This window comes from Erigeron canadensis, chromosome 2 (genome assembly GCF_010389155.1).
Source record: "Erigeron canadensis isolate Cc75 chromosome 2, C_canadensis_v1, whole genome shotgun sequence".
NCBI lineage: Eukaryota > Viridiplantae > Streptophyta > Magnoliopsida > Asterales > Asteraceae > Erigeron > Erigeron canadensis.
Genome location: NC_057762.1, coordinates 28,429,179 through 28,447,380, shown reverse-complemented (window position 1 = coordinate 28,447,380; position 18,202 = coordinate 28,429,179). Strand labels below are relative to the sequence as shown.

The following is an 18,202-nucleotide window of genomic DNA, read 5'->3' as shown; positions in this document are numbered from 1 at the left end:
ACAACCCATTTTGACCCACACATATGAGTTGTTCAGTTTGACTTGTTGTCCAACCTAATCCAGCCAACCCACATTAAACATGACGAGAATTGGAAAATGGAGATAAGCGTTGGCTGATTTAGCATTGACACATACTTGAATTAGTAACGAGCATATTTAGAAGAAAAAAAACCTCGGAGAACTAGAAAAGCCAATTGTAACACTGCCATCCCTTTGCTATTGACAACATGAGGCACACAAACACAAAAAGAATGAACCGAGAAAACATCTGTAACTGCCGACTTCATCTTTCTATTGCCATCAACAGATTAATCTTTCTATTTAAATTCTTTAATACATGTAAAAATGAACCAAGTAATAACGATTCTACATGATATGTGTATATATATATATAAACTGCATACATGATACATCAAGGAGTGAAATTGGAAATATAACCAAAACTATCAACAGGAATTAGGTGTTCCTCGGTTCATAAACCACCAGTCTAGCTTGGCTTAACCAATGGTTGCAACATTGGAAAGAAAGTCCAGTTGTTTTGAGACCCCAACTCCACACCTATTGAAACCCCTTCAACAACTCCCCCATTTGAGTTATCAAAATTGAAATCCCTGCTCACAGATTGTCGTTTACAGTAACATTGTTTATCCTTACCTTCTTCACCTGATTCTGGATCGAGTATTTCACTTGTGTTTTTCTTTTTCACACAATATTCACAAAGACTCTCGGTCTTTTTTGAAGCTTTGTCAGGGAATAATGAATCCCAGTGACGTCCTGATGAAGTTCTAAAAGACGATTCTAGATTGTTTGCGATATCTAGATGTGTCAGCTCAAATGACACCCTGTGATCAATTAAGGTTTCTCCCTTTGGGGAATTGGTTGCTGAGTTAGCAAGCGATGCCACCTCGGAAATTTGGCTTTCCATCAGGTAAATTTCCCCACCATTTGGGGTCAAAGTACCAGAACCTAACCTTGAACCCAAACCATTTGGAGTCAATGATCCAGAACCTACTCTCGAACCCAACCCATATCCATTTGGAGTTGCTGAACCAGAAACACCATTTGGTGTTGCAGATTCCGAATTTAATCTTGAATCCCATTTACGATTCGAGAAGTACTCATAACCAATGAACTTTTGGTCCTCACCCAATCGTAACTTGAGTACACGATGTTGTTTATCAGGGAAAGGAGAAGATGTGCCAGAATTTGGAATTGTAGAACCCCCACTTCCAGTGTAGGGTTGAAATTCATATTGTGAAAATGGAAACTTGTGGTTTGAGCCCATACTGTGTCTCCGGGCCCGGGCAAGAGATGAAGTCAAAAGCTGAGCAAATGGGACTTCTGGAGATGAAGGTGTGGTAACTTGTACTGATTCTGGAGGAGGGGTAAAGGAAGCAGTAGATGGTTCAGTTGTGTATGTAGAAAAAACAGGGGGTGAAACTAACTGTGTCTCGTAAGCATAGGGGCCCACAGTAAAAATTGAAGATGAAACTCCTTGCGAGTGAGGGTTTTGAGAAAGAGATTTAAATGAGAGCAACCCAACTGGGGTATAGGAGGCAGAGGGAGGATCTGATTGGAGAAATGATGCAGGAGAAGACGGTGGAGCTATAAAAGGAAATATAATAGCGTTTGAGTTGACCATATTTTGGGCCACGGGTGCTGAAGTTCCAGGTGGCATTGGCTCGGGAACCAAGAGAGCATGACTAATTTGTTTGCTTTGCTTGTAAGACCCGAAACACCAGTATAAACTCCAACAGCCGCGCCATCTTTTCTTCTGAAGAGAAATACACAATAAACTAAGGTGAGTAATTTGTCAAGAGGTCATAACGCCAACATACAGAACAGAAGCATGATTACTTTCACTTGCAATTCTGATTGAAGTAGATTGTTGGCACATAAAGAGAACAACAGAAATCATTGTTTCAACAATTAATGGTTAATTTATAAGTTCACGTTAAGCTTAACAGTCAGATCCCCTTTACCCATTTGGAACATAAAGAACAAATCATGATATTTCAGGTATAAAAAATCCCAGCTGAAGAGTAAGCTAAGTGTGATATTTGGTCAACTAATGAATTTGGTGCTTCCTAAATGACTATAGGGGAACAGTTTTCTTTCACTACAGTAGACAAATGTATCTCCTACAACTTAACTAATGGAATGTGCACTTGATGAACTTAAGTTTTTTCTTATCCTTATACCCAAAAAAAAAAAAAACCCATACTTTCTATCTAGCATTATGTATAGATGTTTATCGAAGATCAATCCATCTATCCCTCATGCTTTCTCATATAGATATCAGTACTCAATTTACTCAACTTGGTCTGTCAGGAACACGGTAGTCATTCCTAGAGGTAACACGTTCATGGCCAAAGTTCATTTTAGTTTTACCACCATAAATCCCCTAAAGTAAAAACAATGCGACCACATTCATTTCGATAGTTGCAAATAGGAAGGATGCCAGACTGCCAGACGTAATAATAGTTACAATATCGGATCCATTAGAAATCTAGTGTTTTGAATTATGTATAGCCAGATATCTAAACAAGTAAAAAAAAAACATAATATATACATACATGATATGATATGATGATCATCAAAGATGATCAACCTTAAATTGGTAAAAATCTAGCAATCATCAACGTATTATTATATACAAAAAGTAATGGTCCAGGCAAAAAAATGAAAAATTACTGCATCTCTAAAAAGTCACATATATTTGGACTAATTATAGCAAAGGAAAATTATTCAGATTGAATTTCATCATTCAGTGGTCCATCACTAATAATAATAGTAGTAGTAATAATAATAATAATAATAATAATAATAATAATAATAATAATAATATAATAATAATAATAATAATAATAATAATAATAATAATAATAATAATAATAATAATAATAATAATAAATTCACTTCTCATCTAATATATTTATTAAAAATAATAATAATAAAACCTGAATTTCACAACAGTTAAATTAAACTCAAATTTACATTTAATAGATCGGAATCAACTAAATCATCACTTATAAGTTACATCAAACCATAATCGACACAAATATCATAAAATTATATATACATATATTGATATATATATATATAGAGAGAGAGAGAGAGAGAGATTCATAACATGTGTAAAATATATATGAACTGTGAAATTAATATCAAATCGAAAGCGATACCTGAACGGAGGACGGCTGTACACGGCTTTCTGCGGTGATTATAGCGGTTGCGGCAGCGTTAACAGTTTCAACGCTGTTATTAATCGAGCTCATATCGGCCGACGTTACTCCGCCGCTAACGGCGACTAGAATTAACGGAAATTATGGATTCATCGCGGAATAATGATAAATAAGGATAACGGAATAGTATCACATCAGAATATATCAGCTACGTACATATACGTATGTCATATATAGATATAGATGTATATAGAGAGAGAGAGACGAAAGTAAATGAATGAGAATTAAAAAATGGTGAAAAGGAAGAAGAAGAAGATGATGATTGAAATGAAAAGGCTATTTGTATGACAAAAAGGAGGATGCACACGACTCGCCTGTCTCTCTCTTTCTCTTACACTCACTCACTCACATTTTCTTTGAAAAAGTATATGTGTTTCTTTCTATATGTATCTGTCTATCTATATCCATCTATCATCTAGCTGTGATTTTGTAATTATGTCGCACGTAAACTCTCAATGGATTTTTTTTTATTTATAATAACTTTTATATTATTTTTAATAATTATTATTAAAGTTTTGCTAAACAAAGCCGTAAGGCTTTCGTTAAGCTGGATTAATTAGTTGTACACTTACCATAAAATTCAGGGATATGTTTTTAATATGGAAATATACAATCTTTTTATGCACGTTAAATGAAGCTCTAAGGGTTTGTTTAACATTTTTCTTATTATCTATACTTTTATACTACTATATAAAAATTATATCCCTATGTTAAAAAGTTTACAATTTTGGGATATGCGAAATTACCATTTTATCCTTAATTAATTAACTTACACAACCATTCCATAAGCTTTTAAAAGATATTCACTATCCCTAAAAATCAAATATCTTTGTATCAATTACCAACATCACTTGACGCCGACGCCACCACATCGCAACTAATGTCATCGTCGTCGCATTACGCGGGTACCATGCTCGTTATTGAGTAAATTTAAGCTCGATGTTAGTTTTTTTTTTAAAAAGTGAGTAAGTGGTTGTTATGCATCAATTTAGGTCTTTCATATACTAATTTTTTTAATACGTTTGGGCCCCATTTTGTTATGATTTAAAAAAATTAAATGTTGGAGTTTTTTATCCAACTTAAATGTCTAACAGCCTTATATTCTCTTCCTTAAAAAAGGTGAGTTACTCACAAATATTAGAAGTTTTAACATTGGTTTTTTTAATTGATTCTGCGTTAAAAAGTCAATTGACGAGCAAATTCTCATTTAAATCCTCGAGCTGTAGTATTTGTGTAAGAGTCCGATAATGATGTAAGAGTCCGATAATGATATAGCACAATATAAATGATTTCACTTATAAAACCTGATAATGGTTATAAGTAACTGAAATAAATTTATAAATTGAATATTGTTTATTATAAATTGATATGAAAAATAACATGTGAAGTAGGTTCATCAATCATCACTATAAGAGATATTTTTGCAATTTATTTATTTTTTACTATATCTAAAATTTTTAGAAAAACATCATAAATATGAAGAAACACATTAATGTAGCATTGCCAACCAACAAATAATTACTTTTTTTTTTTCTTTCTTATTTTTTTTCTTTGTAGTTATGCCGAAAGAGGAAATTTTGACTTACACCTTTCGAAACGAATTGCGAAGCTTATGGACTCACATGTACCTATCATACGAAATGGAACATGTTATTTCTAAATAATATCTACAACATTCAAAATGAATGTGTATTTTTCCATTTTAATACATGTTTGTGAACGTACTATAAGTTGTGGTTTGAATGCATTGTTACATGACACCTCTCAAGTTTTAGATGTATTTAGAATGTACAAAAGTCATACATGTCTCTTTTTTAGAAATAAAAAATAATAAAAATTAACAGAGTTTAACATGACATCTTTTGACACGAGTTAAATGTATAACTTGATACCTTATTATGGAATTTAAAATGATTCATTTTGACACGAGTTACATATTTACCGTATACTGAAATCTGAACTACGTAATCTTAGTAAAACACTACTAGAAGCTGAGTCTTCCTCATTAGAATAAAATTTTTAATTACATGAGTAGATAAACAAAAAAGATAAAAATGTAGCATATTATTGTGAAAGGTTTGTTAATTTATTTTCAAATTTCACCTAATCATCATCATCATGAAATATATAGCGGGTCCCAATATATTCAACTCAACTAAAAGAACCCTTTACCATCGACAATATTAACCTTTGAGACTTCAAACTTTATGCACACTTTAGAGAGAGCTTTTTTTTAAGGTTATGAGATTTTGGGATAGTTCTGAACCTTTTTTTTTCTTCCGAACAACAGAAATATTATTAATAAAACGTGACCATTAGCAAGTTATGAACCTTTTACCATCGAAATTATATGTTGTGTTTAATTTTTATATACAAATCAAACTCAATCAGGTCATACGAGTAATTTCTATAAACTTTTAGTAACACCTTTAAATATCTTGATGATTCCCATATCTTTTAAATTTTTATATTGTTTCTAACAAAAATATTTAGCATTAACGATGAGTTACTATTTAATCAAACGATCATAATCTGTTTTAGAGTATGATCTTTTAAGATAAAATATCAATTTTCATTTATATATTGTATTTTTTAAGGTTTGTATAAGTATATACAACTTTTATGACGTAACACTTTGAAAATTCAACCACTAGCTTAAACCCTATTGGTCATGGTATCTTTTAAATCCACTATGTGGGCCCGGGGTGAGTTTACCCAAGGTCTTAAGTTCGAGTCTTGAGGTTCTTATCTCAAAAGAATTTTCCATGAGGAGGGGGTTGGAGGTCCAGAAAATCTCTGGTTAAAATTGCCTCCAACACGTCTGAATCGAAAATCACTTTAAAAAAAAAAACTTTGAAAATTCAAATAAGAATATTTTCTTAGCTTTAATATAATTTGTTTTATAAAAAAAAGCAAAGATACTGGGCCAGATAAAAGGAGGAGAATTGTGGATATTTCACAAACTGACCATCGACTGTGGGTCATGGGATTGGCTTAAGGGGATGGGGCGTGGGCCTACTTCACAAAAGCCTACACCGGCATACCACATGTCTAAAGTGGTTGGTGCTTTCATTTTGAGATTACAATAATGTTATTTTTTATTATATATTATTTTCATCATTTAACAATTCTTATAAAAAAATCAGGGAAAGATTCTTGCATTTTTGTGTTCATAACGATACGTTATGTATTTTATGAAAAGAGGAAACAAGTATTGTAAAAAATATATATATTTACAACTTCAATATGTAACCTTCTTATAAATCTGAATCATGTTATTCCAAATTAGATTTAATGTTTACATCTTTAATGTATAATTATTTTGACACATGTTTTTTTAGGCCCTTGCTTATAAGGAGGGAGCCTAGAGGACTTAGCATCACATTACTCAGGACTCCATCAGGCCCCTCTGCCTATAAGACAAGCTTTTTTAAAACTTTTTTGCTACATAATCAATTATTTTATATTTTTTTTATTAACAAAATACCATTCAAATAAATACTTTTATTATTAATAAAATATTACAACACTTGTTAAAAAAAAGTTACGATCCTAATAATATAAAATAAATATTATGGCATTGCGAAGTCGATGGTGCGGCCTTCTATCACGTAACTCCGCGAAGATTCGCATTTGCGTTGCAACCCTTTCATCCCACGTACGTGTTGGCATATTAGTTGGATCAGCCAAATAATCTCCCTCAAGGTCGAAAATTGCGTTACCGTTGTCTTGAACAATCATGTTGTGTAAAATGACACCAGTATACATAATACGTTTTATTTTGTTCACCGAATGTGGGCGGGCATCATTTTTAAGGATTGCCCAACGACCTTGAAGAACCCCGAAAGCTCGTTCGACATCCATTCTTGCAACCTCATGGTAGCGCTTGAACTTTGTGGTCTTTGGGTCCATCGGACATTTAAAAGACTTGACTTGTGTAACCCATTCAGGATAAATACCGTCAGCTAGATAATATCCCTTCGTAAACTCTTTGCCGTTACTAGTATATTGCATTTCGGGGGCCCTATCTTAGAGTAGATCATTGAAAAAATCTGATTCATTAAGGACGTTGATGTCGTTGTTCGAACCTGCAGAGCCAAAGTAAGCATGTCAAATCCACAAATCATACGAATCAACTGTTTCAACCATGATCGTTGGATGTCCTTTCTTGCCTCGTGTGTATTACTGCCCTTGCCAAGCCACCGAACAGTTTCTCCAACCCTAATGCATACAATCAATGCTACCAATCATACCAGGAAAACCATGTATCTGTTCATGCTTACTTACCAAACGTTGGACATCTTTAGTTATCGGCCTTCTCAAGTACTCAGTGTGATGTAAATAATAAACACACTTGCAAAAGTTATGTAAACAATCAGCTGAAGTCGCACAAAGTCCCTTTGCCACCGGATCAACGAGATTAGATAACTAGTGTTTGAGTGCGGAAAGTCTCGAACACAAGTATAACGAACAATATAAGATTGAGAATCGGAGCCTTGTATTACTTCAATAATAACGATTACAAGTAAGACAGAAGCTCTCTTAACCAGAGAAAATGAAAACATAAAGCTAGAGAGATTCCCCTAAACATAAGGTTTAAACAGTTGTTCCAGTATGAAATCAGGAGATAACCCAGTAGCTCCTTGCCAAAACAACATAATGACACAGTTGTTCACGCATACAATCAAGAGATAACCTAGTACCCCCTTTTTGAAACAACAACTTTGGCATAATCTTGAATTTCCTCTAAGATTTCCCAGAATCTTCTATAGAATAGACCTCGAGCTGTCAAAGATTCGAAAGGATAAGTTCAGAACCTAACCTCGACCAAACTTACAAGTCCCAAACTCGAATACAGAATTTCAAACCAAAACTCCAATGAGTTTTCAAGTTCAAAACTCAAACAAGTTAGACCTAAGCTTAACCAAGATTACAAGTTACTCAATTCAAGGATAAGTTCAGAGCGTACTGATTGTTCAAGTTTACAAGTCCAAAACTCGAAAGACACATTTCAAATCTTAACTCAAGTGAGTATACAAGTTCAAAAAAGAGTCGGAGAATTTCAGACCTAAACTTGAGCATAATAGTAAAATTCGTTACTCAATGAAACCGAACTAGACCTCGGTTGAGCTAGACCTCGATCGAGCTAGACCTTGGTCGAACTCAATCCTTAACTCAAAACAAATCCATAAAAGTTTAGATACACAATGAGCCAAAAGATGTATTTATAGGTCTAGAAACCGAACTAAAGTTACATAATCGAGAAAGAGATCGAACTAGACCAGTCTAGCTAGACCTTGGTCGAGCTTAATCGTCGGAAAGCTTGAAGAATCAAACCCGAAAAACGGCTTACAATTGTTGAAAATTCTAACCCCGAACGAATAGAACATGATCCAAAGCTCTTGATACCAATTGAAAATCCCTTTGCCACCAAATCAACGAGATTAGATAACTAGTGTTTAAGTGTGGAAAGTCTCGAACACTAGCAATCAACAATATTCGGTAAACCGAACACAAGTATAATGAACAATATAAGATTGAGAATCGGAGCCTTGTATTACTTCAATAATAACAATTACAAGATCTCTCAACTAGAGAAAACGAAAACAAAAAGCTAGAGAGATTCCTTTAATCATAAGGTTTAATCTCCAATTTATACTAAACAAGGAATTCAGCCAAGGTCTAGCTAGACCACCCTAGGTCTACCTAGAGCAACCTAGACCTGCCTAGAGCAACCTAGACCTAAACCGGTCTAGTTAGACTTGGTCAACTCTTCGGTTGACTTAGTCATGTTTGACCTTATTACATACAAAAACGTATCGTTTAATAACTACATATACAAATGACTCAAGATAAACTTCTATAATGATGTTGTCACCCGGAAATGCACTAACAACCCACATGTAAGTACTCATCTAATTGGTCGGCATTAGCATACGCCAATTGACGTGTGGCGGAAGTACATTTTTAAAAAATGTTGAAACCACGCCTACAACTGCAATCAGTTTGACTTTTTTGGAAAACCTGTAAATGTTTGGTTAGGGGTTCGATGGCGCTAAATCTGTGTATATCTTAGCATATGCGAAGAAACATATGCTTGTGCATTCGAAATCTTCTTCGAAAAAAATCAGCCGGGAAAGTTGGTGCATCAGAAAAGTAATCATTCCATAAACGCGCCGTGGCTCCAGCATGATCTCGTGATATAACCCGTCTAGGTCTAGGAACCCATGAACTTGACTCGACATCGTTTGATTCCTCTTCGTTATAAAGATCAAAAATGGCACATGCGATCTCCGGATTAAATAGCATGTTCATTTGCATAACAGTGTTGTTTAGGAAATTGAATACGTCGCTTGGTGATGAAGTAGACATAATTTTGGTGGTGTTTGATGAATGAAATGGTGTGTGATAAAATGTTTGTGTGTTAAAATGAGAATAAGTTGAGTGTTTAAATAGAAAAAATTAGCCGTTGGAATATAAAAAGAAAAAAAATGTTTAAAAACTATCTGTTGCATTTTGGTCCCACCTCTCGTGCATCTTTGATCTTCTTGCGGAGGACTCCCACCGAAAACGCACCATAAGGACGCTCGCTGCTTATAGCGTCCTCCGTTCTTGTGGTTGAACACGCTGCACGAAGACTCTTATAGGCCAAGGCCTTAGAAGTTGGGCCCACATATAGAACGAAAGGTCACGGGTTCGAACTTAGTCTTGGGCGGTTCTCCCAATTATTTTGTGGGTTTCATGTGAAGGCCACAACCGGCTGAATAGTCAGGAGGGGTTAAGCAATCGCTTTAGGTCCCACAAAATCTAAGTCCTCAAATTTTTATACAATAGGCTTAGTGTTTGGACTTTTATTAGGTATCATAATACAATTTTTACTTCAGTAAAGCTCTTATTGGTTTTTACATTAACCACTACACATTTGTCCTAGTAGTTCAACAACATACGTTACTTTAATTTTTACGCTAATAAAGTAGGCCCTTAAATTAGTTCTTGGTTAAGGCCCTTAAAAACCTTAAGCCGGTACTGTAAAGGCGTTTCACTAGCATCATACCTTTGCAAGATAGAGATTATGGGTATGGTATACAGGATTAAAATGTTCATGTGAATCTAGTTTTTTTTTTTAAATGTTTATTTTTACACTCCAAAACTTAAAGTGATAGTTCCCGAGTTAAAAGAATAGTGAAAGATATTAATAGCCATAAGTTACAATTTATACTTTTACATTATAGTTTTTAATAGTCTAAAAGTATTAAAAATGATATATTTTATCTAGAGTGATCGACACAAATTGTCCTTGTAGTTTACTCAAAAAGTCTGATTTTGTTCTTTAAGTTTGAAATTGTCTGATATCATCATTTACAAATGGAAAATGATCATGTTTCATCCTTTTTGAAAATGGATGTTAACTCGAATCCGTTAGCCTCCTCACGTGTATTCCACGTAAGGGTACTTAGGTCGTTTCCTACCTTTAAAGGATGAAATCAGACATTCTGAGCAAACCACAAGGACGATTCGTGTTGATCACTTCAATAAATCAAAAACCACAAAATGCAATAAAACCTATCAACCACAAAAACATAACTTGTATACTAATCTAAATCAAACCCTTTTTAGGTCAAAGCAACACACTTTAAAAATGCAACACACTTATATTTTTCTCCCCACCACCAATGTCAGATCTCGAAAAAGTGAAAATGGGTGTTTTTTTTTGGGTTTTTGAATCTGGTCGAACTCAAAAGAGGCACAAAAAAGACTTTCGGTTCTTGTTTCTCGATCTATGTATTTCTATAACAAAATCAATGGTTTTTTTTTTCTTAAGGGTGCAAATGGATTCTTTTGGTGGGTATTGTGTTAAACCAAAAATAATGAAAGAAAAGGGAGATTTTCGGTTTTTGGTGATGAGATGGTGATGTTGGAGAGTGATGTCACGGTAGTGTCGTGGTGGTGGCACAGTGGCGGCGGCTTGACGACTGTCCTTGGGTGGCCGGAAACCAGAAAAGGAGGGAGGGGAAAGAAAAACCTATTGGGTGGCGGCGAGTTTGTCGCCAGATTTAGAGAGTGAGGGAAAAAGTAGTTATATACTTATAGAGTGATCGACATGAATCGTCCATGTGGTTTGTCAAAAAAGTCTGATTTCGTCCTTTAAAGATAGGAAATGACCTAAGTACCCTCATATGGAATGCACGTGAGGGGGTTAACAGATTTGAGTTAAACGTCCATTTTCGAGAAGGATGAAAAGTGATCATTTTTGATATATAAAGGACGATATCATACAATTTTAAACTTAAATGACGAAATCAGACTTTTTGAGTAAACAACAAGGACGATTTGTGTCGATCACTCTTTTATTAACTCATTATAATATTTCCGCTTAATTATTATAATGTAACGGTTAACGGATAGGTTTAATCTAGTAACCAAATTAATGATCTTAAAAAGAATAAATATGGTTAGCTAAAAAGTCTGTAATATATGTTGCATCATTGGTAATTTAATTAAAATATCAAAAATGAGATTTAAATTCATTATACTTCAATTTATATGAAATTTCTACTCCAAAAAGTCGTTCTTCCTGTTATGTTTTTAATATAAACTATTAGAATACTTTCATAAGTAAGAAAAGTGTTAATTAGTTAAATGGTACCTAACGATTTTGCTAGATCTTGATGGTTTCATACTTAACATTTTCTTTTTTCTTGGATCATATCTATATCTATGTTCCTTTATAAAACAATCTCTCTCTCTCCTTTTTGGTTTTAAGAACATGAAATGACACATTTACCCTTCATCTTAATACATCTTTATTTCTATCTTGTAGATTGTGACTAAAATGTCTTTAAAAAAATTCAACCTCTATCTCTCCCTCACGTAGAAACACATAGCAAAACCCCAACAACTCAATATTCGTTCCCCTCCTCCCTCCTTTCATATCCACGCAACAATTAATCACATCTCCGACCGCAATGAAATTACTTTTACGTTACTAACCACATCATTATCGTCGCTGTTATCGCCGCTGCATTGCGCGGGCACCAATCTAGTATATATATATATACCTGATACGAATAACTAATCAGCGGACGATCACTAAGTGGATCCCTGTACATTTCAATTCATTCCTCTCTTAAAGGGAACATATATGCTTAATTTCCACATAACTTCTAATTAATTGATTGAATATACTACATTATAATTATAATACTGTTGGAATGTAGAAATTCATCACGATCAAGAGGTCTTCATATATTAAAGCTAGAAAAAAAAATGAACCAGAGTATCGATCTATTATCTAATGATCATGGGAATTAAACCCAGTTAAGTTTAAACTCAACATCAAAAGTCAATGAGTCATGAAAATCAGTTTCCCAAGAACTTGTTAGAGCTTCCCATCTTCCGCTAAGAGGGTGTTTAATCATGACTTGTAGTTTTAGATGATGATAATGAGTTGCGTTATATTCCATCACCGTCCTTACGACTGTTATATTCTGGTAGGGGCAGAATACCTTAACATGACTGGGATGACATATACAAAAGCAAGCATCAAAGAATCGATCACCCAAAGAATGTAATTCATGCAGGGATAGTCGTTTGCTTATAATATAACATGTAGGGATATGTATTGCCTGATTAAAACTGTTTAATCGATTTTAACCAAAGGGTACACATCCCTAAAGACATGTATATATAAACGTATGACATGTAATAATATATGTATGTATTAATGTATAAATGGTCTAAATAGACCATGCGTGTTCGTCATTCACTCGAATATACTTATTGGGCGTTAAACCTCCTTTATTATCTTAAAGGGCTTATTAGGCCCAATATGTTTATCGATCATTTTATTGGGCCTAACATGATTCAGCGATAATTATGAATGTGTATATATATATGTTTATGTATATATTAACATGATTCAGCAATAAACATATTGGGCCCAATATGTTTATCGGTCATTTTATTGGGTCCAATATGTTTATCGATCTTTGCGCTTTGAGTTCGCCGTCGCTTTTAACAACTATGTCGTTTGTATAAATGAGCCAAATTGGTCGTGTGAATCCTTCATTCATATAATGCGCTTATTCGACCTTCAACCTCCTTTATTACCTCAATGGGCTTATTAGATCTAATATTGTTCTTAATCAGTTGATTGAGCTTAACATAATTCTTCAATAAATATGAAGGTATGTATATACATATGTATATATCGATCATTATCCAATGCAAAGATCAGGGGTCATTTTCTGTCATTTATGTGGAAACTATAAGTAGTCTCTCTGCCTAGGTAAAAGTAATGTCTATCTACATTTTAACTTGCCTCATACACCGTAAAATTATTGAGTCTCATAAGCGTGGGAGACGACACTGTACACATCCTTTTATACATCGTATGTCATACATGTCATATATATTACATACATACAACGTACATCATACATGTTATTTATACTTATATATATATATATATGATAGAATATGTAATAATAGTTTATTTAATTATGATATGTTTATGTAAACAAAATAATAATAATCTCTCTATATAACTAAGAGATGATAGTTTTTTGATTAGTTGACAATTTTGAGAGAATATCATGTAGGATTTTTCATTATGTGTCATTGTTACATTATTTTTCTAATTTTAAGCATACCCTTAAAATTTATTTTTTATCCTAATCATTATTAACTAATTATAAAAAATTAAAAAGTAGATATATATATATATATATATGTATGTATTAAATCTCTTAATGATCGGCTAATGGATATGCAGTATTATTTTAATAATTTAATTTAATTCTAACATATATTTCACTTAATAAGTTATCATTTTTTTATTTAAATTGATATATTTATGTTGTTATGTATGATCTTAGTCATCAATTTTAATCATAACTAATTATTAATAATTATTTTTTTATTTTCTATATGAATACAAAGATCTTTATATATTATGTTTTTTTATTAGTTCAACAATAATTTTCTTTTTTTACTACAAGATTGTTTATGATATTATGTTTATCTTTTTAAAAGTATTTATTGTATTATATTTAATGAATATATATCTTATACATTTTTTTATGACTTATAAATATTTATATTTATTAGTAATGCTTTAACATATCTGACGTATATCATATATTCATAAACTACAATTTTATTTTTTGAATCAGTCATAATCTGACAGATTTTAATATTATCATAAATTATGAATAATAATGTAACTATCTATTATTGTTATTTTTTATTTATGTTGTCAGTCAGTGCCGCACAACGTGCGAATTTAATCTGGTAATAATATAATGATAATAATAATAATAATACATTTAGCAAGGACAATGTCCTAACAATAAGTGACCCGGGAAATTTTTAAGTTTTGGAGGGAATTGAAAATACATATGTATTGAAACTATTTTGGCTAAGAAAATAATTATAATAAGAATTACTTATAGCAAGGATAATGTCCTCTCTAAATGTGACCAGGGTATTTTTTTCAAATTTAGTGGGAACTGAAAATTTTCAAACATACATATTGATATAAATAATAAATATATATAGGTATTCGTTTTAATGTAAAAAAATAAAAAACATATAGGGAGGACATAGTCCTTGCTATAGATCTGGTCCCACTTTTCTTATTAGTTTTGACTGTGAGTCAAACATATTAAATGTTTAAAAAAGGAAAAAATTGTTTTGCAAGGACATTGTCCTTGCTAAATGTCTGGTCAAACTACAAAATCAACTGGGCCTACCACTTTTGTCTGTTAGAGGGTTTTAGTGAGGACTTGCTGTCCTTGCTGGAGAGTTTTCTTGCTAAATCTCAATATTCTTGTAGTGACCCTCCTTACGACTGTTATATTCTGGTAGGGGCAGAATACCTTAACATGACTGGGATGACATATACAAAAGCAAGCATCAAAGAATCGATCACCCAAAGAATGTATTTCATGCAGGGATAGTCGTTGGACGTTATAAGTAACCGGAAACATGACCACCCCTTTTCTAAGTTCATCAACATCGTCAGTGTTCAAATATTTGGAAGACGAGTTGATATGAATGTCAAACTTGCTTGCTGAAAAAGTATGAAGTACTTGCCTCAACTTAAGGAAGAATGAAGCATGAAGTGGCTTCCTCCACAGGTGGAGTGCAAGTTTAATTTGCCCAATGCTGCTGGTTGGAAACAAGAGAGTTGGCAGTGTCGCGCCATTATAAGAACATTTAAGTAAATTTGGAGCATTAACTTGTAGATCCTCAATTAGCACCATTGATTCTTTCAACTTTAGCTTGAGCCTCTTGAGAGAAAGACTAGTGATAACCAACCTTTTCGAGGTCCAATGCCTGATTTTAAGTGTCAACCTTTCAACAACAACAAACTTTGATTCGATCATATCAAAAAATGTATCGTCGAGGGTCATCCCCTTTAAAGATAGCTGAGTCACGCTTCTTCCTAACGAGGTGTCCGTCGTTTTGAATGGTAAAAGGTTTTCCCAGGGCCCGTTCTGAGACGATTTGTAATAAAGAAATCCAAGACTTGGGACGTCATCGAATTCCAAAAGACTATAAACATCTTCTCGTGTGAAAGTAGTTATTTGAAGTTGGCAAAGAAAGCCAAGATTTTTAACCTTGATTGTCTTCAACCCGCAGCAGAGAAAAAGGATAACCTTCTCAAGCAACCTACAAGTAGACAATAAGTTATCAAACACATCTTCACTAGCTTATAACCACCCTTGCTAACTCGAGAACACGCAAGGATACACATTTGATCACAGGCTTGATACCCGGACTGAACATGAAGTAGATACCGGTTGAACTCAACTTAATTGTTTGTAACTTGTCCCCAGAGATCGAATAATACATCACTCGATAATGCAAACGTCAGGGAATCACTTGTTACACCAAGGCCAAGCTCCTTGAGACAACTTGTTGTTTTGGGAGCTAGTACACGATCCCGCACCCAAATTTCATCCGATTCCAGGTTTTCGATATCTAAGAGAAATTGTAAACATTCGATGGGTAGATTGTGGTCGTGATACCTTTGGATGGCATTGTCGATAAGCTTTCTGTATATTGTGGATACATGATAAGTAGGAAACCTGAGGTTTGGGATGGTAGACCAAGCGTGTAGCCATGACTTGGACAAGACACACGTGCGAGCAGCTTCTTGTTCCGATAATACGATTGTATACCGTGCATCAAATCCGCGATCATCCCTTTCTCCATTAATATTTATCAACCTGCTGACCTGCTATATATAATAAATCCAAAATATAAATTTTCAAGAGTACTAATCGATCGATCGATGGACTGGATCCAAGGGCGATAGAGATTTTCCACTACCCCCTTCTATTTAATTAAAACCCCAAAATAACCCCAACCTAATTGTAGCTAGCGAATTGAAAAAGTCAAAGCTAGGTTTTTGCTAATTAATTACTCGATCGTACGTAATATTATCGTCGGAATCGAATTAATACGTAATGGTTTTTCAACGAATGAGCTCGGATTTATATATTTACTATTTTCTACAATTCGAAATCTCTAAGCCAAAAGGTTTCGTACGTATTAATTTATAGTAAACCTTAAGTATATATATGTACCGCCCTTTCCAAACATTAACGATATCTATTGTTTGTTAACAAAACTATATTGTTTCAGATCATAATTCCATAAGATTGTGTAAAATATGCTCTTGAGAAAATAATAAAACTGGCCCAAGTTTATGTACATCAAGCCCGAATCTGGCCCATCTTCCAGCTTCATCATAAAAATTGTTCAAACTTCAATTCACTATTCATATAGACCATTTCCACATCTACCAGAAAATCACTGACATAACTAAATAAATCCTTAATATGAATGAGAAGCACCCAAATTACGATTTACGACTCTATAATGTGTACATTTTCTTTACTCTTTTTTCTTTGTTTTCCTTTCTATTTTGTCGCACAAGTTTTAAACAAAAGATTATAAAGGTTAGCATCTCGACAACGTTTGGAAAAGTAACTTTCATAGTACATGATTTAATTCAAAACGTAAATAAATCGTACTCCTATGCTATTGAATAACCTAGGAGAACCCTTTGTATTGCATGTTATTTAATCTTTCATCATTTTTCTTAACGAGTAAATGTAAAATTAGTGAAAACTCCAATTGTATTTCGTCATACTAGTATGATACCTGCGCGTTACGGCGGATACAATTAACATCACAAAATCACCCGATGTACACCTATTTTTTCCCTGAATGGAGCAAGTTCAAAGCGCAATGCTATACATATACTAACAAGGGGTGGGTTGTGTGTTTTTAAGGGAAGGGGATAAAGAGGGTATAAGTGTAATTTTGTTATGTGTAACTTTCAACAATTAGGAGAGAGTGTGTTATTCTTTTTATCTTTCTATACTACTAAAGAAAGAAACAAAGTGACATAAGAAAAGCCGATGTGGCGGAAGAAGAGATGCGCCATGAAGGATTTCTGATGTCATTGATGATGAAATTCGTATGTTTTTTAGGGTGTTTTTAGTGTGTGAGAGATAGCTTCCCATGGAAGCTTTATTCACTTTAATTTAAAATAAAAACAATAAAAAAAAAGCTTATGCTCTTTCATTCTCTCCCCCATATTCAAATCTCAATCCGTTTCTCTCCCAAATCTTAAAAAAAAAAAGTTTGAAATATATAAAAAAAAAATCATATTCACGGATCTTGTTCTTTTGATATATGTAATGGTAAGTAGTGATTATTTTATCAAGTTTGTTAGGGTTATTTTCGATCTCCAATGGTGAGCTGGTGGCTATCACATAATCACCATTAGGGTTTATTGGTAAGTTTTTTGTTTTATGTATATATATCTATATATCTATACTTATGTGTATGTATTTTTACTTTCTTTTGAATTTAATAAAGTTTGAACAGTTTTTTATAGGATTATATCATCACTGGTGATTTTCTTTTCTTTTTAAAAT

General features: G+C 33.3%; 1 protein-coding gene across 1 annotated transcript; it reads right to left on the bottom strand.

The window, feature by feature from the left end:
* Positions 1 to 296: 296 nt before the first annotated feature.
* Positions 297 to 3,605, bottom strand: LOC122588542. Its single transcript, XM_043760676.1, has 2 exons — positions 3,186 to 3,605; positions 297 to 1,774 (listed from the first exon to the last, which is right to left on the bottom strand). The coding sequence occupies exons 1-2, from the start codon at positions 3,276 to 3,278 to the stop codon at positions 488 to 490; spliced, it is 1,380 nt and encodes a 459-aa protein (XP_043616611.1). The 5' UTR covers positions 3,279 to 3,605; the 3' UTR covers positions 297 to 487.
* Positions 3,606 to 18,202: the final 14,597 nt, after the last annotated feature.